The sequence below is a fragment of the Lutjanus erythropterus genome, chromosome 4, assembly GCF_056507025.1.
Source record: "Lutjanus erythropterus isolate fLutEry1 chromosome 4, fLutEry1.hap2, whole genome shotgun sequence".
In the NCBI taxonomy this organism is placed as follows: domain Eukaryota; kingdom Metazoa; phylum Chordata; class Actinopteri; order Lutjaniformes; family Lutjanidae; genus Lutjanus; species Lutjanus erythropterus.
This window is the reverse complement of record NC_139320.1, coordinates 11,162,935-11,182,451: the sequence shown is the minus strand read 5'-3', so window position 1 is coordinate 11,182,451 and position 19,517 is coordinate 11,162,935. Positions and strand designations below refer to the sequence as shown.

Genomic DNA, 19,517 nt, shown 5'->3' with positions numbered 1-19,517 from the left:
TCTACAGAGTGTGTGGACCTTCTTCTACGAGGGCACCATGTTGCACTGCCATGTTTCTACAGTAGTCAGGCTGGGTTAAGATAAGGCCTTTCAGGTTTTTCACAAACTTCTACCATCTCGGAAGGGGAGGGTGAAGCAACATGTTTGCAATGTGCAAACTCATCGCTAGATGCCAGTAAATCCTGAACACTGGTCCTTTCATTGTATGTATCAGTAATCAACAGTGATGTGATGAAACAATTCCAACTCTGGATTCATTCACGAGCTTTTTCTGCATCTTTGTATCACACATGGTCTTTATCAGCGACTAGACACTTGGTTGTAATTAAAATATGTTGACAAGCCAGCGCAGCAGTTGTTTCTGTGAGTGTTTCAAAGCAAATAAGAACTTCTGAATGTGAAAATGGATGAAATCATAATAACTGCTGAGCTTGCATGGCAACAGATCTATCTCCATGGCAACTGAGCACACTGATGAAGTTGGTGTAACATGGGATTGCTTTGTCAAACTAATTCCAAGGTTGGGGAGGAACCTTCATGTTTATTATCTGTAAGGTATAAAAAACATAATGGTATGGTTCTCTCCAGGTTCATTAGTGCACTTTAAACTTTTCTCTCACAAGTGTCACAAATGTTTTATTTCATAAAGGCACTGGAGTTGACTTACTGTGGGAACACAGGGGGCCCGGTGCCGTGAGGGGCCTTAACAGGGCTCAGCCCAGCAAGTAGTATGTTCCTGTTCTCTATTTAAGCTTTATGTATCTATAGAAAAATAGCAAACATGACTGACGCTTTGCTGATGTTTGAGAACAATGCTGTTTGTTGTGTGAAAGTGGTGTGTGAGACACAGAGGAAGCTGCAAGAAGCTGTTTCTATGCACCTCCCCCTGCTGACTTTGACAGAATCATTCATGCATTAAAAAATATTTAGCGTTCTACTATTTCTGTATGCGAGTTGTCTGATCAATAAATGTATTCTTTTAGCCTTATACTGTTGTTATTTAGCCTTCCTGAGGCCACTGCATTAAATAAACAAATTTTATTCAATTAAAAAAACTGCACACTCACAATTTTCACAAACGGTGCCTTCGGTCCCCTCATCCTGGCCTGAAATTGTTGCCCTTTCAAGATAGAAAGCACTCTGAAATGTGTGTTGTGTAACCTTTATATCTAAAGACGTACAGGGTGTGACAGATGAACAGACATACAATATACCAGTTTTACATGTACTGTGAGATATTAAAACTTTTTTACAGCACAAATTGTGTAACTCTTTGGACAAAATATGCCTCTAGACGTCTTTATTTTATTAAAAGGTGTTGGGGAAGAGAATACATGTAGATTTGTGGAGGCTGAATAAATGTCTCATTGTGTGTGAAGAAAGAATGGTGCACACCCAGAGGACCATATCAATCAAAAATGTCTTGCTACAGTGTGGTGAAGACAGCCCAAGTTCGTGCATTTCATTTTCTACTAGAAAAACTGGGAAAAAAATAAATTATTATTGACTGTTTGAAGAAAATATTCCACAGCCATTGTATATTTAAAATTTGTGGTAATCAAGCTTAAAACACAAGTATGTTTTCTGGAGAAATTGGTCCTTCAAACTGTCGAGGCACTATGAAATAAAAAATTAAGGTGAACAACATCAACACCATAAATATACAGAGGTCAGCAGGTCCCTCTCTGTTACATCCAGTGCAGAAGTCTAAGTCAAAGTTCAAGACATGCCACCATGATGCCTAAGTTTAGTTCAGTATGTAGCCAAGCAGTCTCTTGTCTCTCCCTCCTGATCCACCTGTCATCATCAGAACTCCACGCAGAACGTCTTCAGTCACTTTTTTTAAAGTCTGTCCTGAATTTGAACACAAACGAAGACCCCTGAAATAAAATAAGAGCTTGGATTAGGCAAGGTGAGGACAGGGTAACTTTACTCTATTTCTGCGGAAACGTAAAAAAAAAAAAAAGAGACAGAAAAGAGAGATTATAGCTTCAATTCATGAGCGGAAAATGTTGTATCTTGTCACTGTAAAAAAAGATAACAGAGTGTTTAAGAGAGAAACAAATGAGTGACAGTTTCATCCCTTTGTTGTCAGCCATAGCGTAAACTAAGTTATATATCATCACTGTCAGGCAGAACCCTTGTATCTAAAATTATTATTTCTCAGGATATTGAAATCCCCTGTGTTTTTAAAGTAATGTCGCTTATTTAAAGTTAGAAGCTTTTTTTAATACTTTGCAAAGGTTAAACATTTAAAACCATCAGACAGACATAAAAGGAGACCAGTAGCAATATTTTATGAAAAAAAAAGTCAAAATATAGAGATACAAGGTTTGCGCCTGACAACCACGATATTTGTCATGAAAGAAAAAGAAATCAAAAACAGCTAGAATGTCAACAATCAAAAAACTTTTACTTAAGAATTGCGTTTGCTGAAATGATTGATTGAATTTGTCTGAAGGGACAGTGTTTGAAACCAAAAATATTTATTTTTCCTTATACCCGTAATGCTATTTATCCATTTAGATAGTTTTGGTTTAGTTGCCAAGTTGAGATATCGGCCTTCCCCGAATGTAGTGGGACTAAATGGCAATCAGCTTGTACTGCAAAAAATATATCTGAAAAATTCGACAACAATGTCTCTTTCCAGAAATCCTGACCTGTTTTCCCGAAATAATCCACAGAGCTTGTTGTGAGCAGTTTCATGTAGGAACTACTTTCGACAGGCTCTACGGCAGAAAGAAAGTAGTTCTGGTAGATTCTATTGTAAAGAGAAAATAGTCTGTACGTGAAATCGACATCTCCAAAACTCAGTAACTCACACCAAAACAATCGATATGGATAACAGCACAACTGGTAAGAGGAAATTTTGGTTTTGGGGTGAACTGTTCCTTTAATAGTAACTTTAAGAAATTTTGTTTTTTTTTACTTTTAATTTCTTTCTTTCTAGTGAGCTGTTGAACTTTTCTTTCTTTTCTCTTTAAGTTCTTTACAACTGAGACTCAACACTTGCCAAGAATTTCTCACGCTGAACCAATTTACTTTGAGCCGACTAAACGGGATTAGGCTACCCGTTGGTTTTCCTTTTTGTAAGTAAATTGATATGAACTCCTTGGTAAAAGGCGAATCCAAAGTGATGAAAGTGCTGCACATTCATAAAGGTCTGGCTTTTGTGGAAAGAATTAGTTCAGTGTAGAGAAGAGTTGCTGTCGAGAGGCCAGAGAAAGAGGCAGAAACAGAGGGCACTCATCGCACTAACACTAAACACTAGAGCAGCACAACCAGGGAGTCAGTTGCTTTTACTTACACAGATACCACTGCACTCACTCACTGCACAGCTTACTTCTTCTTCCCGCCTAATGACATATTTTCAGTTTTTTTCTTCTGTGCCTCATTGAACAAAAGACACACCTTTATGTTAGCAAGTGGTTTGATGGGTGTGTGTGAATGCATGTGTGTGTGTGTGTGTGTGTGTGTGTGTGACCCCACCCACAAGAAACAAATTGCACAACTGATAATTTGTAGTGTTTGGTAGCTCCAGGTGAAAAGCTTAAATGGCCCAGTGTAGATTGACTTGGATTTGTTTTCTGCATGCATCCTTCTCACAGCTGCAAACATGTAATCCAGTCATTGTTTTTACCCTTACTCTCTATATTACTCTAAGTACCTTCAAGGACAGGCTGTGCTACAGAGTGCAAACTGAATTAATTCACTGTGTCCACACAGGCACAAAAACATGTTTGCAACCATCCAGAAGTGTCACATGTGAGTGCAAGCTCAAACCAGTCTCACTCCCAGCCTTATTCACCACATCCCCTGAGGTCACAATACAATTAATTATATTCTGATATAGTAATAATTTTGCAAGAAACTAAAAGTAAGAATTTAATTTAAAACTTATTTCTTACTTTGTTTATATTGTTTATAGTATTACATTGCCAAATTCAAAAGCCTTAAAGGAAAAATATGTCATTTTGAGAAATGGGCTTCATCAACTTTCTGGCAGAAAGTCAGAAAAATGTCATTGAAATACATCAGAGTTTTGCAGGAGTTATGTGCAGAACTACAGAAGCCTGAAGAAGTAAGTGAGAAAAAACAATGGTGATCCATTTTCTCTGTCTGATCTCAAGTGGTTTTCTCTCTTGTGTTTATGACTAAAGAATAGCTGAAAAAAAAAGTTTTGCTGTGATAATCTTTCTAAGCTCCTTTTTGTCTCTGAAACAGATGGGGGGAAAAAGTTTTGTAAAGTGAAAACAACACTTAACAATAATCCTTTGGCTAAAATGAGTATTACAGCAACAAGCACTTGACAATAATCCTGACAGAGGAAGCTGAAGTGCATCACTTCACCATAACTTGCTAACACACAATATACAATATGTACCTTGTGTTGCATGCATGGACAAAATTAAAACTTGCCAGGAAGAAAATATGAATGGTATGAATGCACTTAAGCCTCCTGTGGCTGAAATTAAAATTATATGCTGCCCCCACTAAAACTTTTTTGACCTATTTACAAAGATGAAAAGAAGTAACCTAAAAAATGACCAGCATTTTTTTTCACCTAGAAAAACATTTTTCCAACTGTTTCAAAGATGAAGAAACATTAAAGGAACCAAGTTTCACCTGACAAAACCTCTTTTCACCCGTTCTTACAGTTTGTCTCATTCGTTTTGGCTAAATTCTTGAATTAGAACTACTTTTTCTTTTTACAAAGCAATAAATTCACATCTATGAGCAAATAATTTCTTTTTCACAATAGATTTGAATTTCTCATTCATTCAAGCAAAATGCATGTGTTTTGGTACATGAATAAGTACAACTTGCAGAATAACCACTTGCACATGGTTTGTCAATCAAACACTGGTCAGTTGATTCTCAGTGGAAAAAGTCAAACGTTTCAAAACATTCTTTCATGGTTTGAGACTTCACATGCAAAATGATCCATTCAATTATCAAAATCTGTCAGACATGCATGTGAAGAAAAATGACATGGGATGTTTGTGATGTCTGCTGAATTGGCAAAGGAACAACCAGGAATCACAGGAGTGTCATTTTGTGGCTCTGTTTTGTGGTTTTCTGTTCATGACCTCACATGGAAGGTCAAAGGTGAAGTGGGGGTGAGGTTCATGTAACACACTGCTGCATAATAAATTTACTGTATACATACTAATGTGTTTATCATATTCTGGGTACTTTAGAAATCGTTAAGACTGTTTTGAAAAATGTCCCAAAACGATTAAGAAAAACCATAAGGCACAAACTGAGGGGAGAAAACTTTTTAGATCAAACTAAGAAATTTATCACCAGATTGTTTTATCCTCACTTGCCGCTCAGGACCTCTGCAACTATTTCTTGGCAGGGAATAGGAATTTACCTTTCGGGAGTCTCTGCTGCCTCAAAGCTCTAAGGATAGAAGGTATTGCATGATGTACAGAGTGTAAAGCATCTGAATCAAATCAAAATGACTTGATTTGACTTGTGTGCAAATGGTCAGTGCCAACAGTCTGGCATATAGCCCACTGCACATTTGTCATTTTTACACACCAGTTTTTGTACAGATTTTAAAAACTGATATCTCAAGTTCATTAGTGAACTTTTTCAAAGTTTCTGGCCAGATTCAGGCTATCTGTCGCTCCATTTTCAGTGTCTGTGCTGAGCTGAGCTTACTGGGTGTTGGCTGTAACGTTATATTTAACAGACAGACCTGAGAGAGGCTTCGATCTTCTCATCTAACTCCCAGCAAGAAAGCAAAAAAGCATATTTCCCAAAATGTTGAACTACTCCTTTAAATCAAACGTTTTACATTCAGAGTTTTCACATTCTGAAACATCTCTTACTAACAGAGACATTGATATTTCACCTCCCTGGTGCTACAAACTATTGACAGCTTTACAACATTCGGAAAATTACATGTAACATAACACAGTAGCCAGCTGGTGAATGAAAGGAGGTCAGAGAAAGTTCATGTATGTACGTGTGTGTGTGTCTGTGTGTTTGTATGTGTATGTTTTAGCAATCTTGGTCACATCACAGTGACTCTAGCTTGCTACTCACCAAACAAGCCTACAATTTGATGTCATGTTGTGTAACATAAACTGGTTGCAATAGTGGTACAAATTACTTTGTGTTAAACTGTCAGGTGACTTGCAACAGATCTAGTTTGACATGACTGTTTGAACAAAGCTTGACAGTGTAGATAGACAGACAGACAGAGAGACAGACAGACAGATAGACAGATAGATAGATTCTTCTACCTCTGTCATGGCATCATCAATCTGTTTCAGCTCCTCATAGTGGTCACGAGAGTCTCTCAAAGGTTGAACCATGATCTCCTCAATCTGAGGAAAAAGCTGTCAGACAACACAGACAGAGAACATTATTTGCAGTGTGCAAGTTACTGAAATTTAGCTACAAGTAAAGTAACATTTTTGCATTATTATACATGTATGCCTCAATTATCTTATTAATGCACAAATATTAACATTAATTAGTGTAAATTTATAATGTCAGTGTAGTTAAACTGTTCTGGTGAAATTATATCATTTTTTCCATTATCACTGATAGGCATTTTTAATTCTCCTGACCACCAGAGGGCAGCAACAACTAGTAATCCTACCTGTACGCAATATTTTTATTGCCTATGGTTTAGACAGTAGGATTTAGACCCACAGGAAGCCAGATATTTTGGCCAAGCATTTCTACAGTAGTTAATAAATAACTATAGGATGAACAGTTAATATCACACTCTGAAAAAACAAGCTCAAGCTTGGTGAGATTCAGTGACAGATCGGGGAACAGGCTGCGTTTCTCTGCTACGTCGGCTGTACGTTGCAGCTGTCCACTATTTTCAGGTAAGACAAAAGTAACAAGTAACCAGGCAATCTGAATTTCAGTAATTTTGATTGCGTTTTTAAATAAAAAAAAGTAATTACTTACATGACTAGTTACAGCCAGAAGCAATGGAATTACAGTAACATGTTATTTTGTTTTAAATAAATCAGCCAATTAGTTAAAAATGGATTGTTTCATAACTTCATGAGCACAAGACTGACAAACCAGCCACCTCAAAATTCACCGTCAAAGTGCAGTGGTTGAGGTTGACACATTAACATTAGCTAACATTCGCCATGCTACAACTGCTGCTGGCTGAGCATCTACAGGTAGGCACGAGCAAGAGAAGACCCAAAAATATTCAGTGCAGTTCATGTGGTCGGGCATCCCTGCTCGGTCTCTCTCTATCAGCCAAAGGTTGCTTTGTCTGAAAAATGTTAAAGACTCACAGTGTAAATGAAACTTAAACTGAGAAAAAGACATGCATTTTGTTCTTGATTAATAACCTACATGTCTTTTCCTCAGATTATTGATTGTTAACATATGCAGCTATGGGCTAAAGATTTTTTTGTGGAAATTCTGAAAATCTGCAACCCTAAAAGCAACACATCTGTACACACACTGTCCTACCTTCATGACAGTCTCAAACATTGGGATGAGGACAAACTTGATGAATCCAATCTGTGCAGTGGGTTTGGTGACTTTATCTCTGTCCATGAAGGGAGCCACAGGGAGACCCTCAGACTTCTCCCTGTCACTCTGAAGAGCGCACACGTGGGAATATTTTTTCATTTACCACAGAAAACATCACCCACTATGGGTCACTATTGTTCATAATGTACTTTTTTCTTTCATTTGAGTTGACATGATGAATATCTGGAGTTCTGTGAATGCTTTGGTTGAGGTCACCTGCATGAAGTACTCCTCCAGTAGGCAGTCCACCCATGGCTCTGCTACCTCAGTTGGCCTCACTTCGTTGGAAATATCACAGCACTTGATCAAAACCATCTTCAGCTGAAAAAAAAAACCAACAACCACAAACATGCACATAAACAAAGATACCCACCCCCACAAACACAAAATAAAGAAGCCTATTCATCACCCACACACACACACACACACACACACACACAACCCTGCCCTACAGCGTCCACTGTATTTATGTGCCTGCCCTCCCAATTATACAAATACAATCCATTTGGCTTTTACTCATTACAGAACACTCAACAGATAAAGGCCTGCTTGTGTTGAGGCCATATCTTGCATGTACAGTACAGTAAACAGCTGATGTCAGGTGGACATGCAATGTGATCTTGAAATGCTTAATGTATACGTACACATGTCACATGCTCTTCATTGGTGAAGTCAAAGTTGTCCACTTTTTGCTTAAAGGAGTCTAGTATCTCTCCGTGTCGGGCCATGTCAGTGGCCAGAATGAGAGTGATAATTGCCTGGAAATATAAGAGCACAACTGTTTTAGATGTTTGCATGACATTGCTAACATTAAAGTGATAAAATCAAAAAAGGCCTGAGATTCATATGTATGCCATTGTTTAAGATTAAAGGGTTCGCCACAAAATCACAAGTACAGTGTTATTTATCCACCCAGATAGTTGTTGTGAGTTCCAAGTTTTTGGCAATATCAGTGTCTTGCACTTTTCTTGTGGTGCTCAAAGTGCCTCAAGATACATTTGAAAAGGCAACAGAAATGTGTCTTTCCATAGATTGTGACCCAGTTACTCAAGATAATACACAGACCTTGCTGTGAGCAGTTTCATGTAGAAACTATTTTCTTTCTGCCATCAACTAACCATATCACTGTGCAGAAGCAAGCATGCATCTACTCATGGATGAGAAGGAGACCTCTTGTCTGTGAGTAGATAGAAGCTATCTTCTGTTTGTTTTTGCAAATTACTTCATTTATGAGAAATGAAGCAATATGAGTACTGAGTTAGTTGTTATCTTGTAACAGGACTTCAGATGAAAAACACCCCCTGGCTAACTCAGGCACATTTACAGCAATATTTAACTGTGTTCACTGTCCCTCTTAAATAAACAAATAAAATAAAATAAAATAAAGTAAATCTGTGGATCTCACTTCACTGCAATGCAACTGTCTAAGCAAGCTAGCTGCTGGGCAAAAGTCATAATTACACAATGTTTCAAATAAATTCCTGCAGTTTGACCTTTGTTTTCCACATCGTTACCTTCAGGACATGTCTACTGACTAAATGTACATGCAGCGCCTCAGCCAGTGGGAGTAGGAACACTAGCCATGGAACATGCTAATGCCCAGTTCAACAGGTTAACCTATGAAATAAACAGTGAAGCAACATAAAACATGGCAAAATTTACAGTCTTCAAGTTTAAAATCGGGTCACTGACAGGTGGAATCAACCCCTCCTTGATGTTGAACCTTTATTGGCCCTTTTATTGCTTGTTGAATTTTTTCAAAAGCATTGATTCATTCATTTAATACACATTGAAGTGTAAAACAATAAGAGAAAAAAGAAAAAAACATGAACTCAGTGGTTTTTGCGGTTGCTTGCCATCCTCTGCGTTTGGGTTGTCAATATTCAAAATTTCAGTTATTGTAACAGCCTGAGTGATACGATTGGCAGGTAGAAAGAAAACGGTTCCCACATGAAACTACTCACAACAAGGTCTGTGGATTATTTTTAGCATCATGATTTTTGGAAAGAGACATTGCTGTCTGAGTTTTTCAATTTTTTCTTTATCTTTCTTTCTTTTGGTGCTTTGCGTGCCAACTAGCTCTGTTAAACTGGAAAGGAGGCAGACATCTCTATGATATCTCCAAAAGTTTACACCTCACACTAAAATAATCTAGATGGATAAGTAGCACTACAGGTAAGAAGAAACGTGCATTTTTGAGTCATAAAATCAAAATAGTCTTCAGATTGATTCTAAATATGTGACAGATTTGTCAAACTCAGCATTCCCATCATGAATAGACTAGTGTGAGTTTTACATGCAACGCTCACCTGTCGGATCTGTTTGAAGGCTTCAGGATCCACGTTTGCAAAGATATTGCACTCAGGGAGAGAGAGGATCTGGAAGGCCACAGCACAGTGATGGTTCTCCAGAGGAGATATGTCGTTATAGCGCACTGCCAGCTCCGTGCGGGCATTGATCTGGTACCTGATAGATGGATGACATGGGCGAATGGACTGATTAACTGTATATTCCCATGAAGCTGATAAGAGAGGCCCTCACCTTCCCAAAACTCCAAAAACAACATGATCATCTAAATCAGCGTGTTTTCATACCTGAACTCTCTCCATGCTGAACTAGTTTCACAGTTCATTGACTACCGTGTTGTGTCGAGGATGTCAAAACATACTGGGGTCAATGGGCAATCTGCATTGGTCTATCTGTCAACACCCCTACACACAGAATAGTGAGTCTTACGTGTTGTTGTAGCCAGGGTGGTCCAGGTCATGACACACTGCAGCTGTCATTAGAATTCCCATATCCGTTAGAGTCAGCTTCTCCTGGACAACAGTGGAAATTAAAGGCCTTATTACAAACTGAGAAATGTCCAGTCTGGACATTCGTCGGTTGGTGCTTCAAACACAAATGTGACTCGTAAAAAATAGTGTTTAATTGTTCAGAACATGAGCTAATCAGTCTTTTTTTTTTTCTATTTGTGACAGAAATTATTTTTGTAATAATGCATGCTCTAACAGCCATGACTGTCATTTTGACTGATTTCAAAGTTATATGCACAATCACTTTGCTGAATTAAAAATCTATCTATATAAATTACACAAAAGGCAAAGAAAATGTTATAATTTTTACCTGTTTCTGCCATACGTGTTACTTTTTTTGTTTTCTTGTTTGCTTAGCAATCATGTCTGTCAAAGAAACTTTGCAAGACACTTCAAGTTCTATTAACTTGTTTATATTAAAATATAAATAATTAGACTAAATTGTCCAAATCAGTAAAGTAAATTAATTAAAGAATGTGAGGAACAGCAGCACCTATAACTCGCTGACTTTTTGTGTTAGACCTTTCAAATTTTGACATAAAGTACATTTACTTACTGCAACCATCGTGGCTGCATACACCAAAATGGAAGCATGTAAAACAAAACCTGCTGGAAGTACAGTTTGTATATTTTTATTTTATATTATTATACATATTGCAGTGTGTTGTACACTTATGCTTTTATGTGTCAGATTTCCCACCTTTTCCCATGGGCTATGATTTTCTGTGATGGTTCTAAAAGGAAAATTGTTACATATGTTAAAATAAAATGTTTTGTAATCTTATGAAATAAATAGTTTGATACTCATTCTGAGTAATTCTAGATTGATCTAAAATGTGAATGGGCTCTCTGATGGTTATCATCCTATAGAAAAATACTGGTGTGAATATGTTCAATTGTTATGATTAACTATTTGCAATGGCTTGCATATTGATAAACACATAATTTAACTTCATATTTTTGTGTTATTTGACTTTAGCTAGATAGAGCTGATAGAGTTTGAAATTCACATGGTTGCTTATAGCAGTTCTAGTAGTTCAGTGGAATTTCTGGCACTTCCAGTGTTAAATGGAGGATAATTCAGTTGAATGACATCCTTGACATGTATGAACACTCACACGCCCACAAACATGCACCATACCTGTAGGTTGCAGAGGTGAATCATGCCGTACATCATCTGACTAACGCAGAAGCAGTGGCGAAAGTTGTGGAAAGGGTTGTTACGGTAGTTCTCCTGAATCGCCAACTAGAAAACAGAGAGGTATTCATTCAGCAACTGACTAAAGAATGTTAAATCAACCGTATTCTTTGTCTGGTTCCCTTTAATGATCATTTTGTAGTCCTTGTCAGAGCATGGCTCTTAGCAATACTGCTGTTTTTTAGCTAAAAGCTTGTTTCAGATCTGCAGCATGCAGTATTTCCATGTGCTCAGTTCATCTTTACACTCTAACTTTACCAGCCAGCGTTTGAGTGTGATTGGGTTCATGTTGAATTCCTTCACCAGTCCCAGGTCATGGTACATATACTCCAAACAACTCAGCATCTGCAGCCACAAAGGCAGAGAAAAACAAGTCAAATATCAGTCACCTGAATAACGGGGAATGTAAATTGAATTATGGTGAGGCAATATCAACAAACCTCGTTATGTTCCCAGTGCCAGACATCGAATGTTGGCTTCTTGAGCGCCTCAACAGTCTCCTGAGACAGTGTGTACTGTGTATATACCAAATAAATAAAACCATCAGAACATGAAAAGATGCTTTGGTGATTCATGATGTTAACTTTGTTTAATAGTAATAAAGACATTTGTCCAAGTGGACATACCTTGGGGTAATTGGGGACGTCTCGTCTAGGAGTGACCTTCTTCCCATCATCAAAGTTATATTTACATGGACAGTTGACTCTGGATTTAAAAGGAAAGAAGTCCAGAAAAGCTCATTTGACAGTGATTTTACTTGATTTGGTTTGATTTTCATCTGAGGATGACTTTGGAAAAATGTTTTCACTTAGCTACTTATTCCCTTGCTAGAAAGTCCTTAGTAACCACTTTCCTCAGAAATTTTAGGGGACGCATAACAATCCCAAAAGGTTTTGGTCATACATATGCGAATGCGGGGGGAGCGGCCATCCCCTGCCGAGGTGAACAGCACACACACGTCTTGGTACTGGTTCAGGCTGCAATTTTGCTGGTCAAACTTCACCGAAGTTGAATTCCATGTGAGGTTAAGATGTGCATTCGCACGTGTGATCTTTATTTGTGGAACATCAGACAATAACAGCATTTTTAGTGATTGAAGAGTAGGAGATACCAATATGGATTTTTCAGGATGCACAACGTGTTAGAACAGAATAGTTAGTAATAGCACGAGTAACTTGTGACTAGTCGGCCAAACGATGACATAACTCTGTCTCATATATTTATGTTAACTATATCATTTTTGTCGACTCCTGTCAGTGTTTTGCTGTCTCTTCAGTTAATTTCACATCTGCCACATCTTCTGTTTGTGTGTTTTTGTTATGGCTGGGTTAAATTTATTTTGGATTAAATGTTTCGCTTCACATATTCTAAAACCATATGTAAAAACATTTTCATTTTCCAGTTGCATGCACATGCCAATTAAGTGTGTTAGTTAAGCTAGCTAACAACTGACAAACATGCTGTCAAATATCATTAAAGAATAATGTGAGTGAGGTGTAACCATGGTAACTGAAGTGCACATGTGCTCTATTATGACAGAAACTGCTATGAAAGTCTCAGTTTCAGACATCTTCAGAGGCTTTATGCAATGCTCATAAATGAAGCCCTGAGCTTAGGGAAATATTTTACTTAAGAACAAACTTACGTTGGAAACTTAAGGTGGTTTATGCAACTCAGCACTTCAGTGCGGTAAGATGTCTAACATCTAACATTATTCTTCATTTCACCTGCCACCACCTCTTGAAGTCATCTCATCTCGTAGCTTCTTCAGATCATTTTTACACTTCTCAATCTCCACCACCTTCAAGCCCTCCACTGAAACAAAATGACAAGATATATCACAGTTTCGCTTCACTTGGGGAATGTTTCTACTTGCTGTATTTCAAGTTTTTAGGGGATCCTTTCATCTAAACAATACAGTAAAATGTACCACTTACATTCCACTCTCTTCTCCAGCATAGCTAGCCTGTTGGTGACCTCAGTCTTCAACTCATTAATGCGAAAGGCTCTGCGAGAAGAGGACAATGATAAGAATAGAACATCAACGTATTTCACATGCTTAATTGGTCATAACGACAAAATCAAACTGGAATGAGGCCCACAAGATAGCTGACAGAGGTGAAAGAACTTGTTGTTGTTGTCTTGAACTTGCCGCAATGGGTTGCAGCGTGTGTTATCACTGAAAGTCACTGGTGTCAGGTATGTGTGTGAGGTATGTGTGAGGGTGGAGAGGGACAGGAAGGCTTCAGCCATAACATAACATAAACAAGTGAGGCGTTACCTGCTGAACTGCTCCGCCACCTGTGACAGCACGTTCTGAAACATGTCCTCCTTCTCTGCAGACATAAACACACTCTTGATGAATCATTATATACAGCAGTCACGCTGTCAAATTTGGTATTTTCACGGCACATGTGCTGCGAATGGATGAATGTACAGTATGTATTAATCAGCTAGTTAGTGTAACGGAGAATAAAGCAGTTGCTGAGACTTTACCTCCAAGTTGTCCAGTAGACAGAGGGACAACTTTGTACAAAGAGCTGCAAGGAAATCAAAGGAGCAGTTGTAATTCCTCTCAACTTTTGACATTAGCCTAACCATTTCTTTATATTTACAGGTATTTTGCAAAGAATTACAGTTGACAGAACAATCTCACCACAAAGGTTAATATGGTGAAAGCTCCAAAGCAGCTATTAAATGAGGATTGTGTAGGATTTAGAGGCATCTGAGCTGGCAGATTGCAGACACCTCTACTTACGTGTGTCGAAGAACCTACAGTGGCCGTGAAACTTGCACAAAATGCACAAGGCCTTTTAGAGACACTGTTAGAAACATGGCGCTGCAATGTGGCGGCCTACATGGTAAAGGATCTGCGCCCTCATGTGGATGTAACCAGTTCTTTCTAAGGTAACAAAAACCCAATTCCTATTTTCAAGTGATTAGATACTAATGAAAACATACTTATTGATATTATATACAATTTCTGCCATATTCTGCTAATAGATCCCCCTAAACCATACACAGTAGACCTTGAAATGAACCCTGTGAGATTTTGTCAGATACTGTTTCTAGGGGGGGGGGGGTTTAAATGGATGACATATGTAAAATGTAACTCTATACAAGTATACTATATCAATGTTGGTATGTTACTTTGGAGAGTTTGTGGGCATGGTGGGATCTATGGAGACCAAGGCACCTTCTGGGTCCACCATCATGATGGCAGTGTTCCTGCAGTGAGAGGATGAGAGGGAAAAAAGGTAGGAAAAAGAATACACTGAGTTTTATTACATTTTTTTTAAATTGTACTTTTGTTTTCTCAAACTATAAAGGGTGTGTTGTTTTTGCTAGACATAAAACTGCATATTTTGATTATGCCCTGGGTGCTTTATATCCTGTATAAAGTCTACATAACAAGTTAAAAACAAATAGGAAGAAGGAAAGGAGCTGAAAGAACAGTGTGTAAAAAACTGCTGTCTTTAGTCCATGTTTTTTTTAAATTAATATGCTTCTCTTGTTGCATGTGTTATATTATGAGTCTCTGTGTTGAATGTTTTAAATAGTAGCTGAAAATGTAGAATGAAGTTTCTATTAATATTCTCTTTTTTCTCTATCATTGTTGTACATGTTTATAAATAATGATAGTTCTTTAATTTCAGTCTTATATTCTGTTTTTTATGGCAACTTTTAACGTGTCCAGGGACTACAGATGAAAAAAATAGCTTATTGGCAAATGTGTACTGTCCCTGTTAAATAAGCCAATAAATGAAATAAAACTAAAAAATAATGAAAGCAAAAAAAAAACAAAAAACTAAGGCACAAGACAACTACATGTTCCTTTTCTCATTTATTGAGGTCTGTTTTTATGTGCATGGCTAAGGGAGTATGTCTGTCTGATTATTACATTTAAGTGTTTAAGTGCATGTCAATGTCTGCTTTCCTGCACGATAAGCTTCCGTCTTGTAGGATATTTTTGTGCAGCGTTATGTGATAATTCTTAATTTTTTGACATGCAATTTTAAATTATGCTCAGTGACAAAGATAGCGAGTGATGTAGTCTCCATGTAAATAAATTGATGAGCATCCAGATATACAAGCAAGGACACAAAACAACAAACCTGGGGATGTTAGATGAGGAACACAGAAGCTCCTTGATGTCACATGGGCTGCAGTGCCGACTGAAAACCACCTGTGAGAAAAACACAGCTCTTTCATTGGTTTCTTAATTCAAATACAAGCTTATTTTGAATTAATTCATGCACATATGATGGAAATGAGTAAGAAGGTCACATATAATTATCATCATATAACATATTTAGGAGAAAACCTCCTCTGTGGCTCACAAATCCTACACAGTCCAGTCTGTGTGCACATGGTTTCCAAAGGCACACCTGCAAACAAACAGCTGCTGTGGTTTTGATATAAGGCCTCAGTGTTCTGACAGGGGAGGAAGGTTATCAGATTTCATGTGTTTTTAGACAACCCAGTCACATGGGAATGTAACGTATGGGTCGGTTCATTTTATGGTTGAATAAGGTCAAGTCAGCAGAGAGACCAGAGAGGGAAAGAAAAGGACAGCTGGAGTGTGAGAGCTGATGGAGCTCTTGAAGAAAGCAGCATTATCCACGCCTGTCATGCAATCAGTGCAGTGCACAAGACTGAGTACAGTACATGTACAGAATCTGTCTATGGAGGGTTGACGGCAAAGTGCTGGTGTGCAGATACTCGGTGCAAAAATCTTGTATCTTGAAGGGAGCAGGTGTAGCAGACAAACATTCAGCCTCAGGCCGTGGGCTCGGGGCTCTTGAATAGACATGTGTCATCGCCAGCTCTCTACTTGAAGCACTCTACATCACCAGATCAGCAAGTGCTGCGTTTATCTGCATCTCAGTATGTTTGGAACGCTGAAACATGAAACTCGAGCCTTAAAACATTTGTCACGACTCTTAAAATGATCACCAAGCTGTTGCTCTGCTGTTGTTATGATTAAAAAGGTTTTTTTTTTGCACTCAACATTCTGTCTTCATAGCTTAACTGTGGCTTCAGAAAACTTAAGAGTAAGGAAAAACTCTGAATCCATATGTCCCAGAGCTATTAGGCAGCAGAAATTAACACTGGTGTGGAAGCTGTTAACAACAGGTGTTTGGTTCTGTCAGTAACACCTGTAAGATGCTCTGCACCAATTTAATTTTAGCTCCTCCTCAGGTGAGGTTAGTCAGCTGGGAATACTGGCTGTATGAGTCGAGAAGGTGAATTAAATTGTTTAATTGTCATAGTTAAAGTTTATTAAGGTTGTTTTTTATAATTAAACTCGCCATTAAATAATTAAATGTCTTTAGATTGAATAAACAAATTAATTCATCAATTGAAACTTAGATTTGTTGGATGAGTCCCAACTGTAATGGTTTCAAAGATATTTTAGACTGTATTGCCTAAAGAATTTAATTGATTTTGTCTATAGTTGACACGTGGTGACATATAATACACCATTTTCAATATGTTCATACTGTAGATATAATTTTGCAACCATGTTTATGGTCTACAGATACCATTTTTTTTAGCCATTGAATCAATTTTTTTCCCAATCGTATCAACATTATATGACACTTTTCATCTGCAAAAAATAAAACAAATGTTTAATTTCTTAATTTTTCAACCTTTTGGTTGTACTGTATTGTCTTTATATTTATTTTTTTGGGTTTGTTTTTATGTTTTGTATTTTGTTGAATATATGTAAACGAATATATATGTATGAATGAATGAATAAATTGTTATTTTGTTTCATGCACAAGCAAGTGCCCAGCCCAAACAGGCTTACAAGACACCATTATTTAGATAAAACAGACCAGAAACCAGAAAAGCAAAACAAAACAAAACAAGAACACAACATAGCTCACAATTAATGTTAATTAAATAACCTTTCCTGACACTTTTTCCAAGCTTTAGGAATAAAACTGGCCAACTTATAAATATTAAAATTAAACAACCATTCCATTCTGACATCATCAGAGCACCAGAACATTTCTTTTGAACAGACATTTCATTAAATATAGGTTTTCTTAACTCCTCATAAAAAGGACAATACAAAAGAAAATGTAATTCACTCTCAACTTCTCCTAAATCACACAGCTCACATAACCCGTCATCCTCCTGGATGTTTTTAAATCCACCAACTTTTTAAATGTGCAACTAAAGACCTCTGACTCCTTGTAAAATTTGCTGTAACATAAAATTCAGGACCATAATTGTGCTTGATTTGAATATATGTTTGTAATTTTGGTTTTAACAAAATCATTTAACCATTTTGCCTCAAATTTAGCAAGTAACTTTCCACAGTCTAATCATCTCACATTTCCGCCTTATTGAACCAGGAATCCAACCCAAATCACCCTGAACAGCCAAAATAGGAGCAAACTTATGAACACCTAAAAAAAATGTGCAGCTCTGTTTTGTATGGAGTCTGCTACTTTATAATCTTTAAAGCCCCATATCCCTGAAGCATAATTTATTATAGGGGAGACACATGCATCATAAAGTTGTGAGTATGTAGAATATCCAAGATTTCTACATACTTTGAATTTGTTGTTAACAGACCCTAATGCTAATGCTAATATATGTGTCTATAGCTTCAGCCTTCACCTCTTCTCGACTGCAGAAATGTCTAAGTTATGTTAAGTTACTTTACTGTGATGTTTTTCACCATGTTATTTAAGTATCTGACAAAGTTTTATCTGAGGTTATGTATTTAAATATATGAATTTTTGGATTTATACATAATGAATACATTTACACTCGCAGGCCGAAAATAAAGTCTGAGGCTATAATCTCATCTAAATATCTACATCTATGTTGTAAACAACAACAAAGATCAAAGAAATATAATATTTCCTCTGTAATTGGACTCACCTTTTGCACTTTCCCATCCACATCCAGGTAAATAGTTTTGGGAGCATAGGAGGAGGAGCTGGAGCCCATGTTGACCTCCCTCTCCTCTCTTACACACCCGCAAAGATTCTGGCTTAGAGTCCTGATCAACAAACCTGAAGAATCGACAACCAGGGTCTTTGAACAAGGAAGCGCAAAAGAAACAAATCAGGAGAACATGCATGTTTTCAGTACATTTCTGCAGATAATGCCTGATGAAAACAATAAATCATGACATAAGAAGATACTGTTTTTGCTGTTGCCAATATATACTTAAAAAAGTAAGAAAAACATAAAAACATAGAGAAATAAAAATGCTAAAACATTATCATGAAAATGTAGACGCATGCATAACATGTGATGAATAAAATGGCCATTTACATGTATTATTTACCATAATACACAGCCAGTTTCCACAGTGCAAACAAAGCGTAAAACATCCACTTGCAATAAAGCAGAAAATATAAGTATACATAACAGTTTTAAAAAGTCAAATGAATTCACAAAAAGTAACAGCAGATGTGTTAAAACTCACAGTGTCGGCGGTGCAGCTTCCCCTGTGGAGACTGGAGGTAATGTCCCAGGTGCTGAGGATGCAGCTGACTCACATGCAGACACGCTCAGACACAAACACACAGACGCACAGGGAGGAGAGAGAGGATGTGAGGGATGGAGAAGGTGAGGAAGAGTATGCGTGAGGGAGCCGGGGGGCTATGGAGTACTATGAATATAACCAGCACTCTTACAGGTTGCCAGGGGACTGTTACCATGGAGAAAAAAAGAAGACAACCCCTAATGTCTTAAGCGGTGAAGGGCTTTTACCTGCACTCGTCACAAACTGCTTATCTACATAGTCTGACTCACTGTATCTGATAGAAAAGAACACACAGGCATTATTACTTTATGAGAAACTGAACATAAACAGTTTATCACAGATATCTGATTGAAATGGTCCTACAGAATTATATTAAGCCTGTATTCTGTTGAAAACAGCAGTTATTATTGGCCCAAAAGGCATGAGCAAAACATAAGAGCACTCAGTGACACATGGAAAA

The 19,517-nt window shown here is 37.5% G+C and overlaps 1 protein-coding gene across 3 annotated transcripts; it reads right to left on the bottom strand.

Annotated features, from left to right (window-relative positions):
- Nucleotides 1–1,077: 1,077 nt before the first annotated feature.
- On the bottom strand, nucleotides 1,078–19,145 carry pde9ac (phosphodiesterase 9ac). Of its 3 annotated transcripts, XM_084716962.1 has the most exons (20): nucleotides 18,998–19,145; nucleotides 18,445–18,600; nucleotides 15,657–15,727; nucleotides 14,692–14,769; nucleotides 14,038–14,081; nucleotides 13,823–13,877; nucleotides 13,479–13,549; nucleotides 13,269–13,356; nucleotides 12,168–12,246; nucleotides 11,982–12,056; nucleotides 11,800–11,886; nucleotides 11,485–11,589; nucleotides 10,264–10,346; nucleotides 9,837–9,993; nucleotides 8,172–8,285; nucleotides 7,744–7,848; nucleotides 7,465–7,593; nucleotides 6,258–6,353; nucleotides 3,308–3,390; nucleotides 1,078–1,880 (listed from the first exon to the last, which is right to left on the bottom strand). In XM_084716962.1, the coding sequence occupies exons 2-19, from the start codon at nucleotides 18,511–18,513 to the stop codon at nucleotides 3,340–3,342; spliced, it is 1,557 nt and encodes a 518-aa protein (XP_084573088.1). In that variant the 5' UTR covers nucleotides 18,514–18,600; nucleotides 18,998–19,145; the 3' UTR covers nucleotides 1,078–1,880; nucleotides 3,308–3,339. The 3 variants fall into 3 exon arrangements, with proteins under 3 accessions (XP_084573088.1, XP_084573086.1, XP_084573087.1); XM_084716960.1 differs by lacking the exon at nucleotides 3,308–3,390 and having other exon boundaries at nucleotides 18,998–19,144; XM_084716961.1 differs by lacking the exon at nucleotides 3,308–3,390 and having other exon boundaries at nucleotides 18,445–18,578; nucleotides 18,998–19,137.
- Between the last annotated feature and the right edge of the window lie 372 nt (nucleotides 19,146–19,517).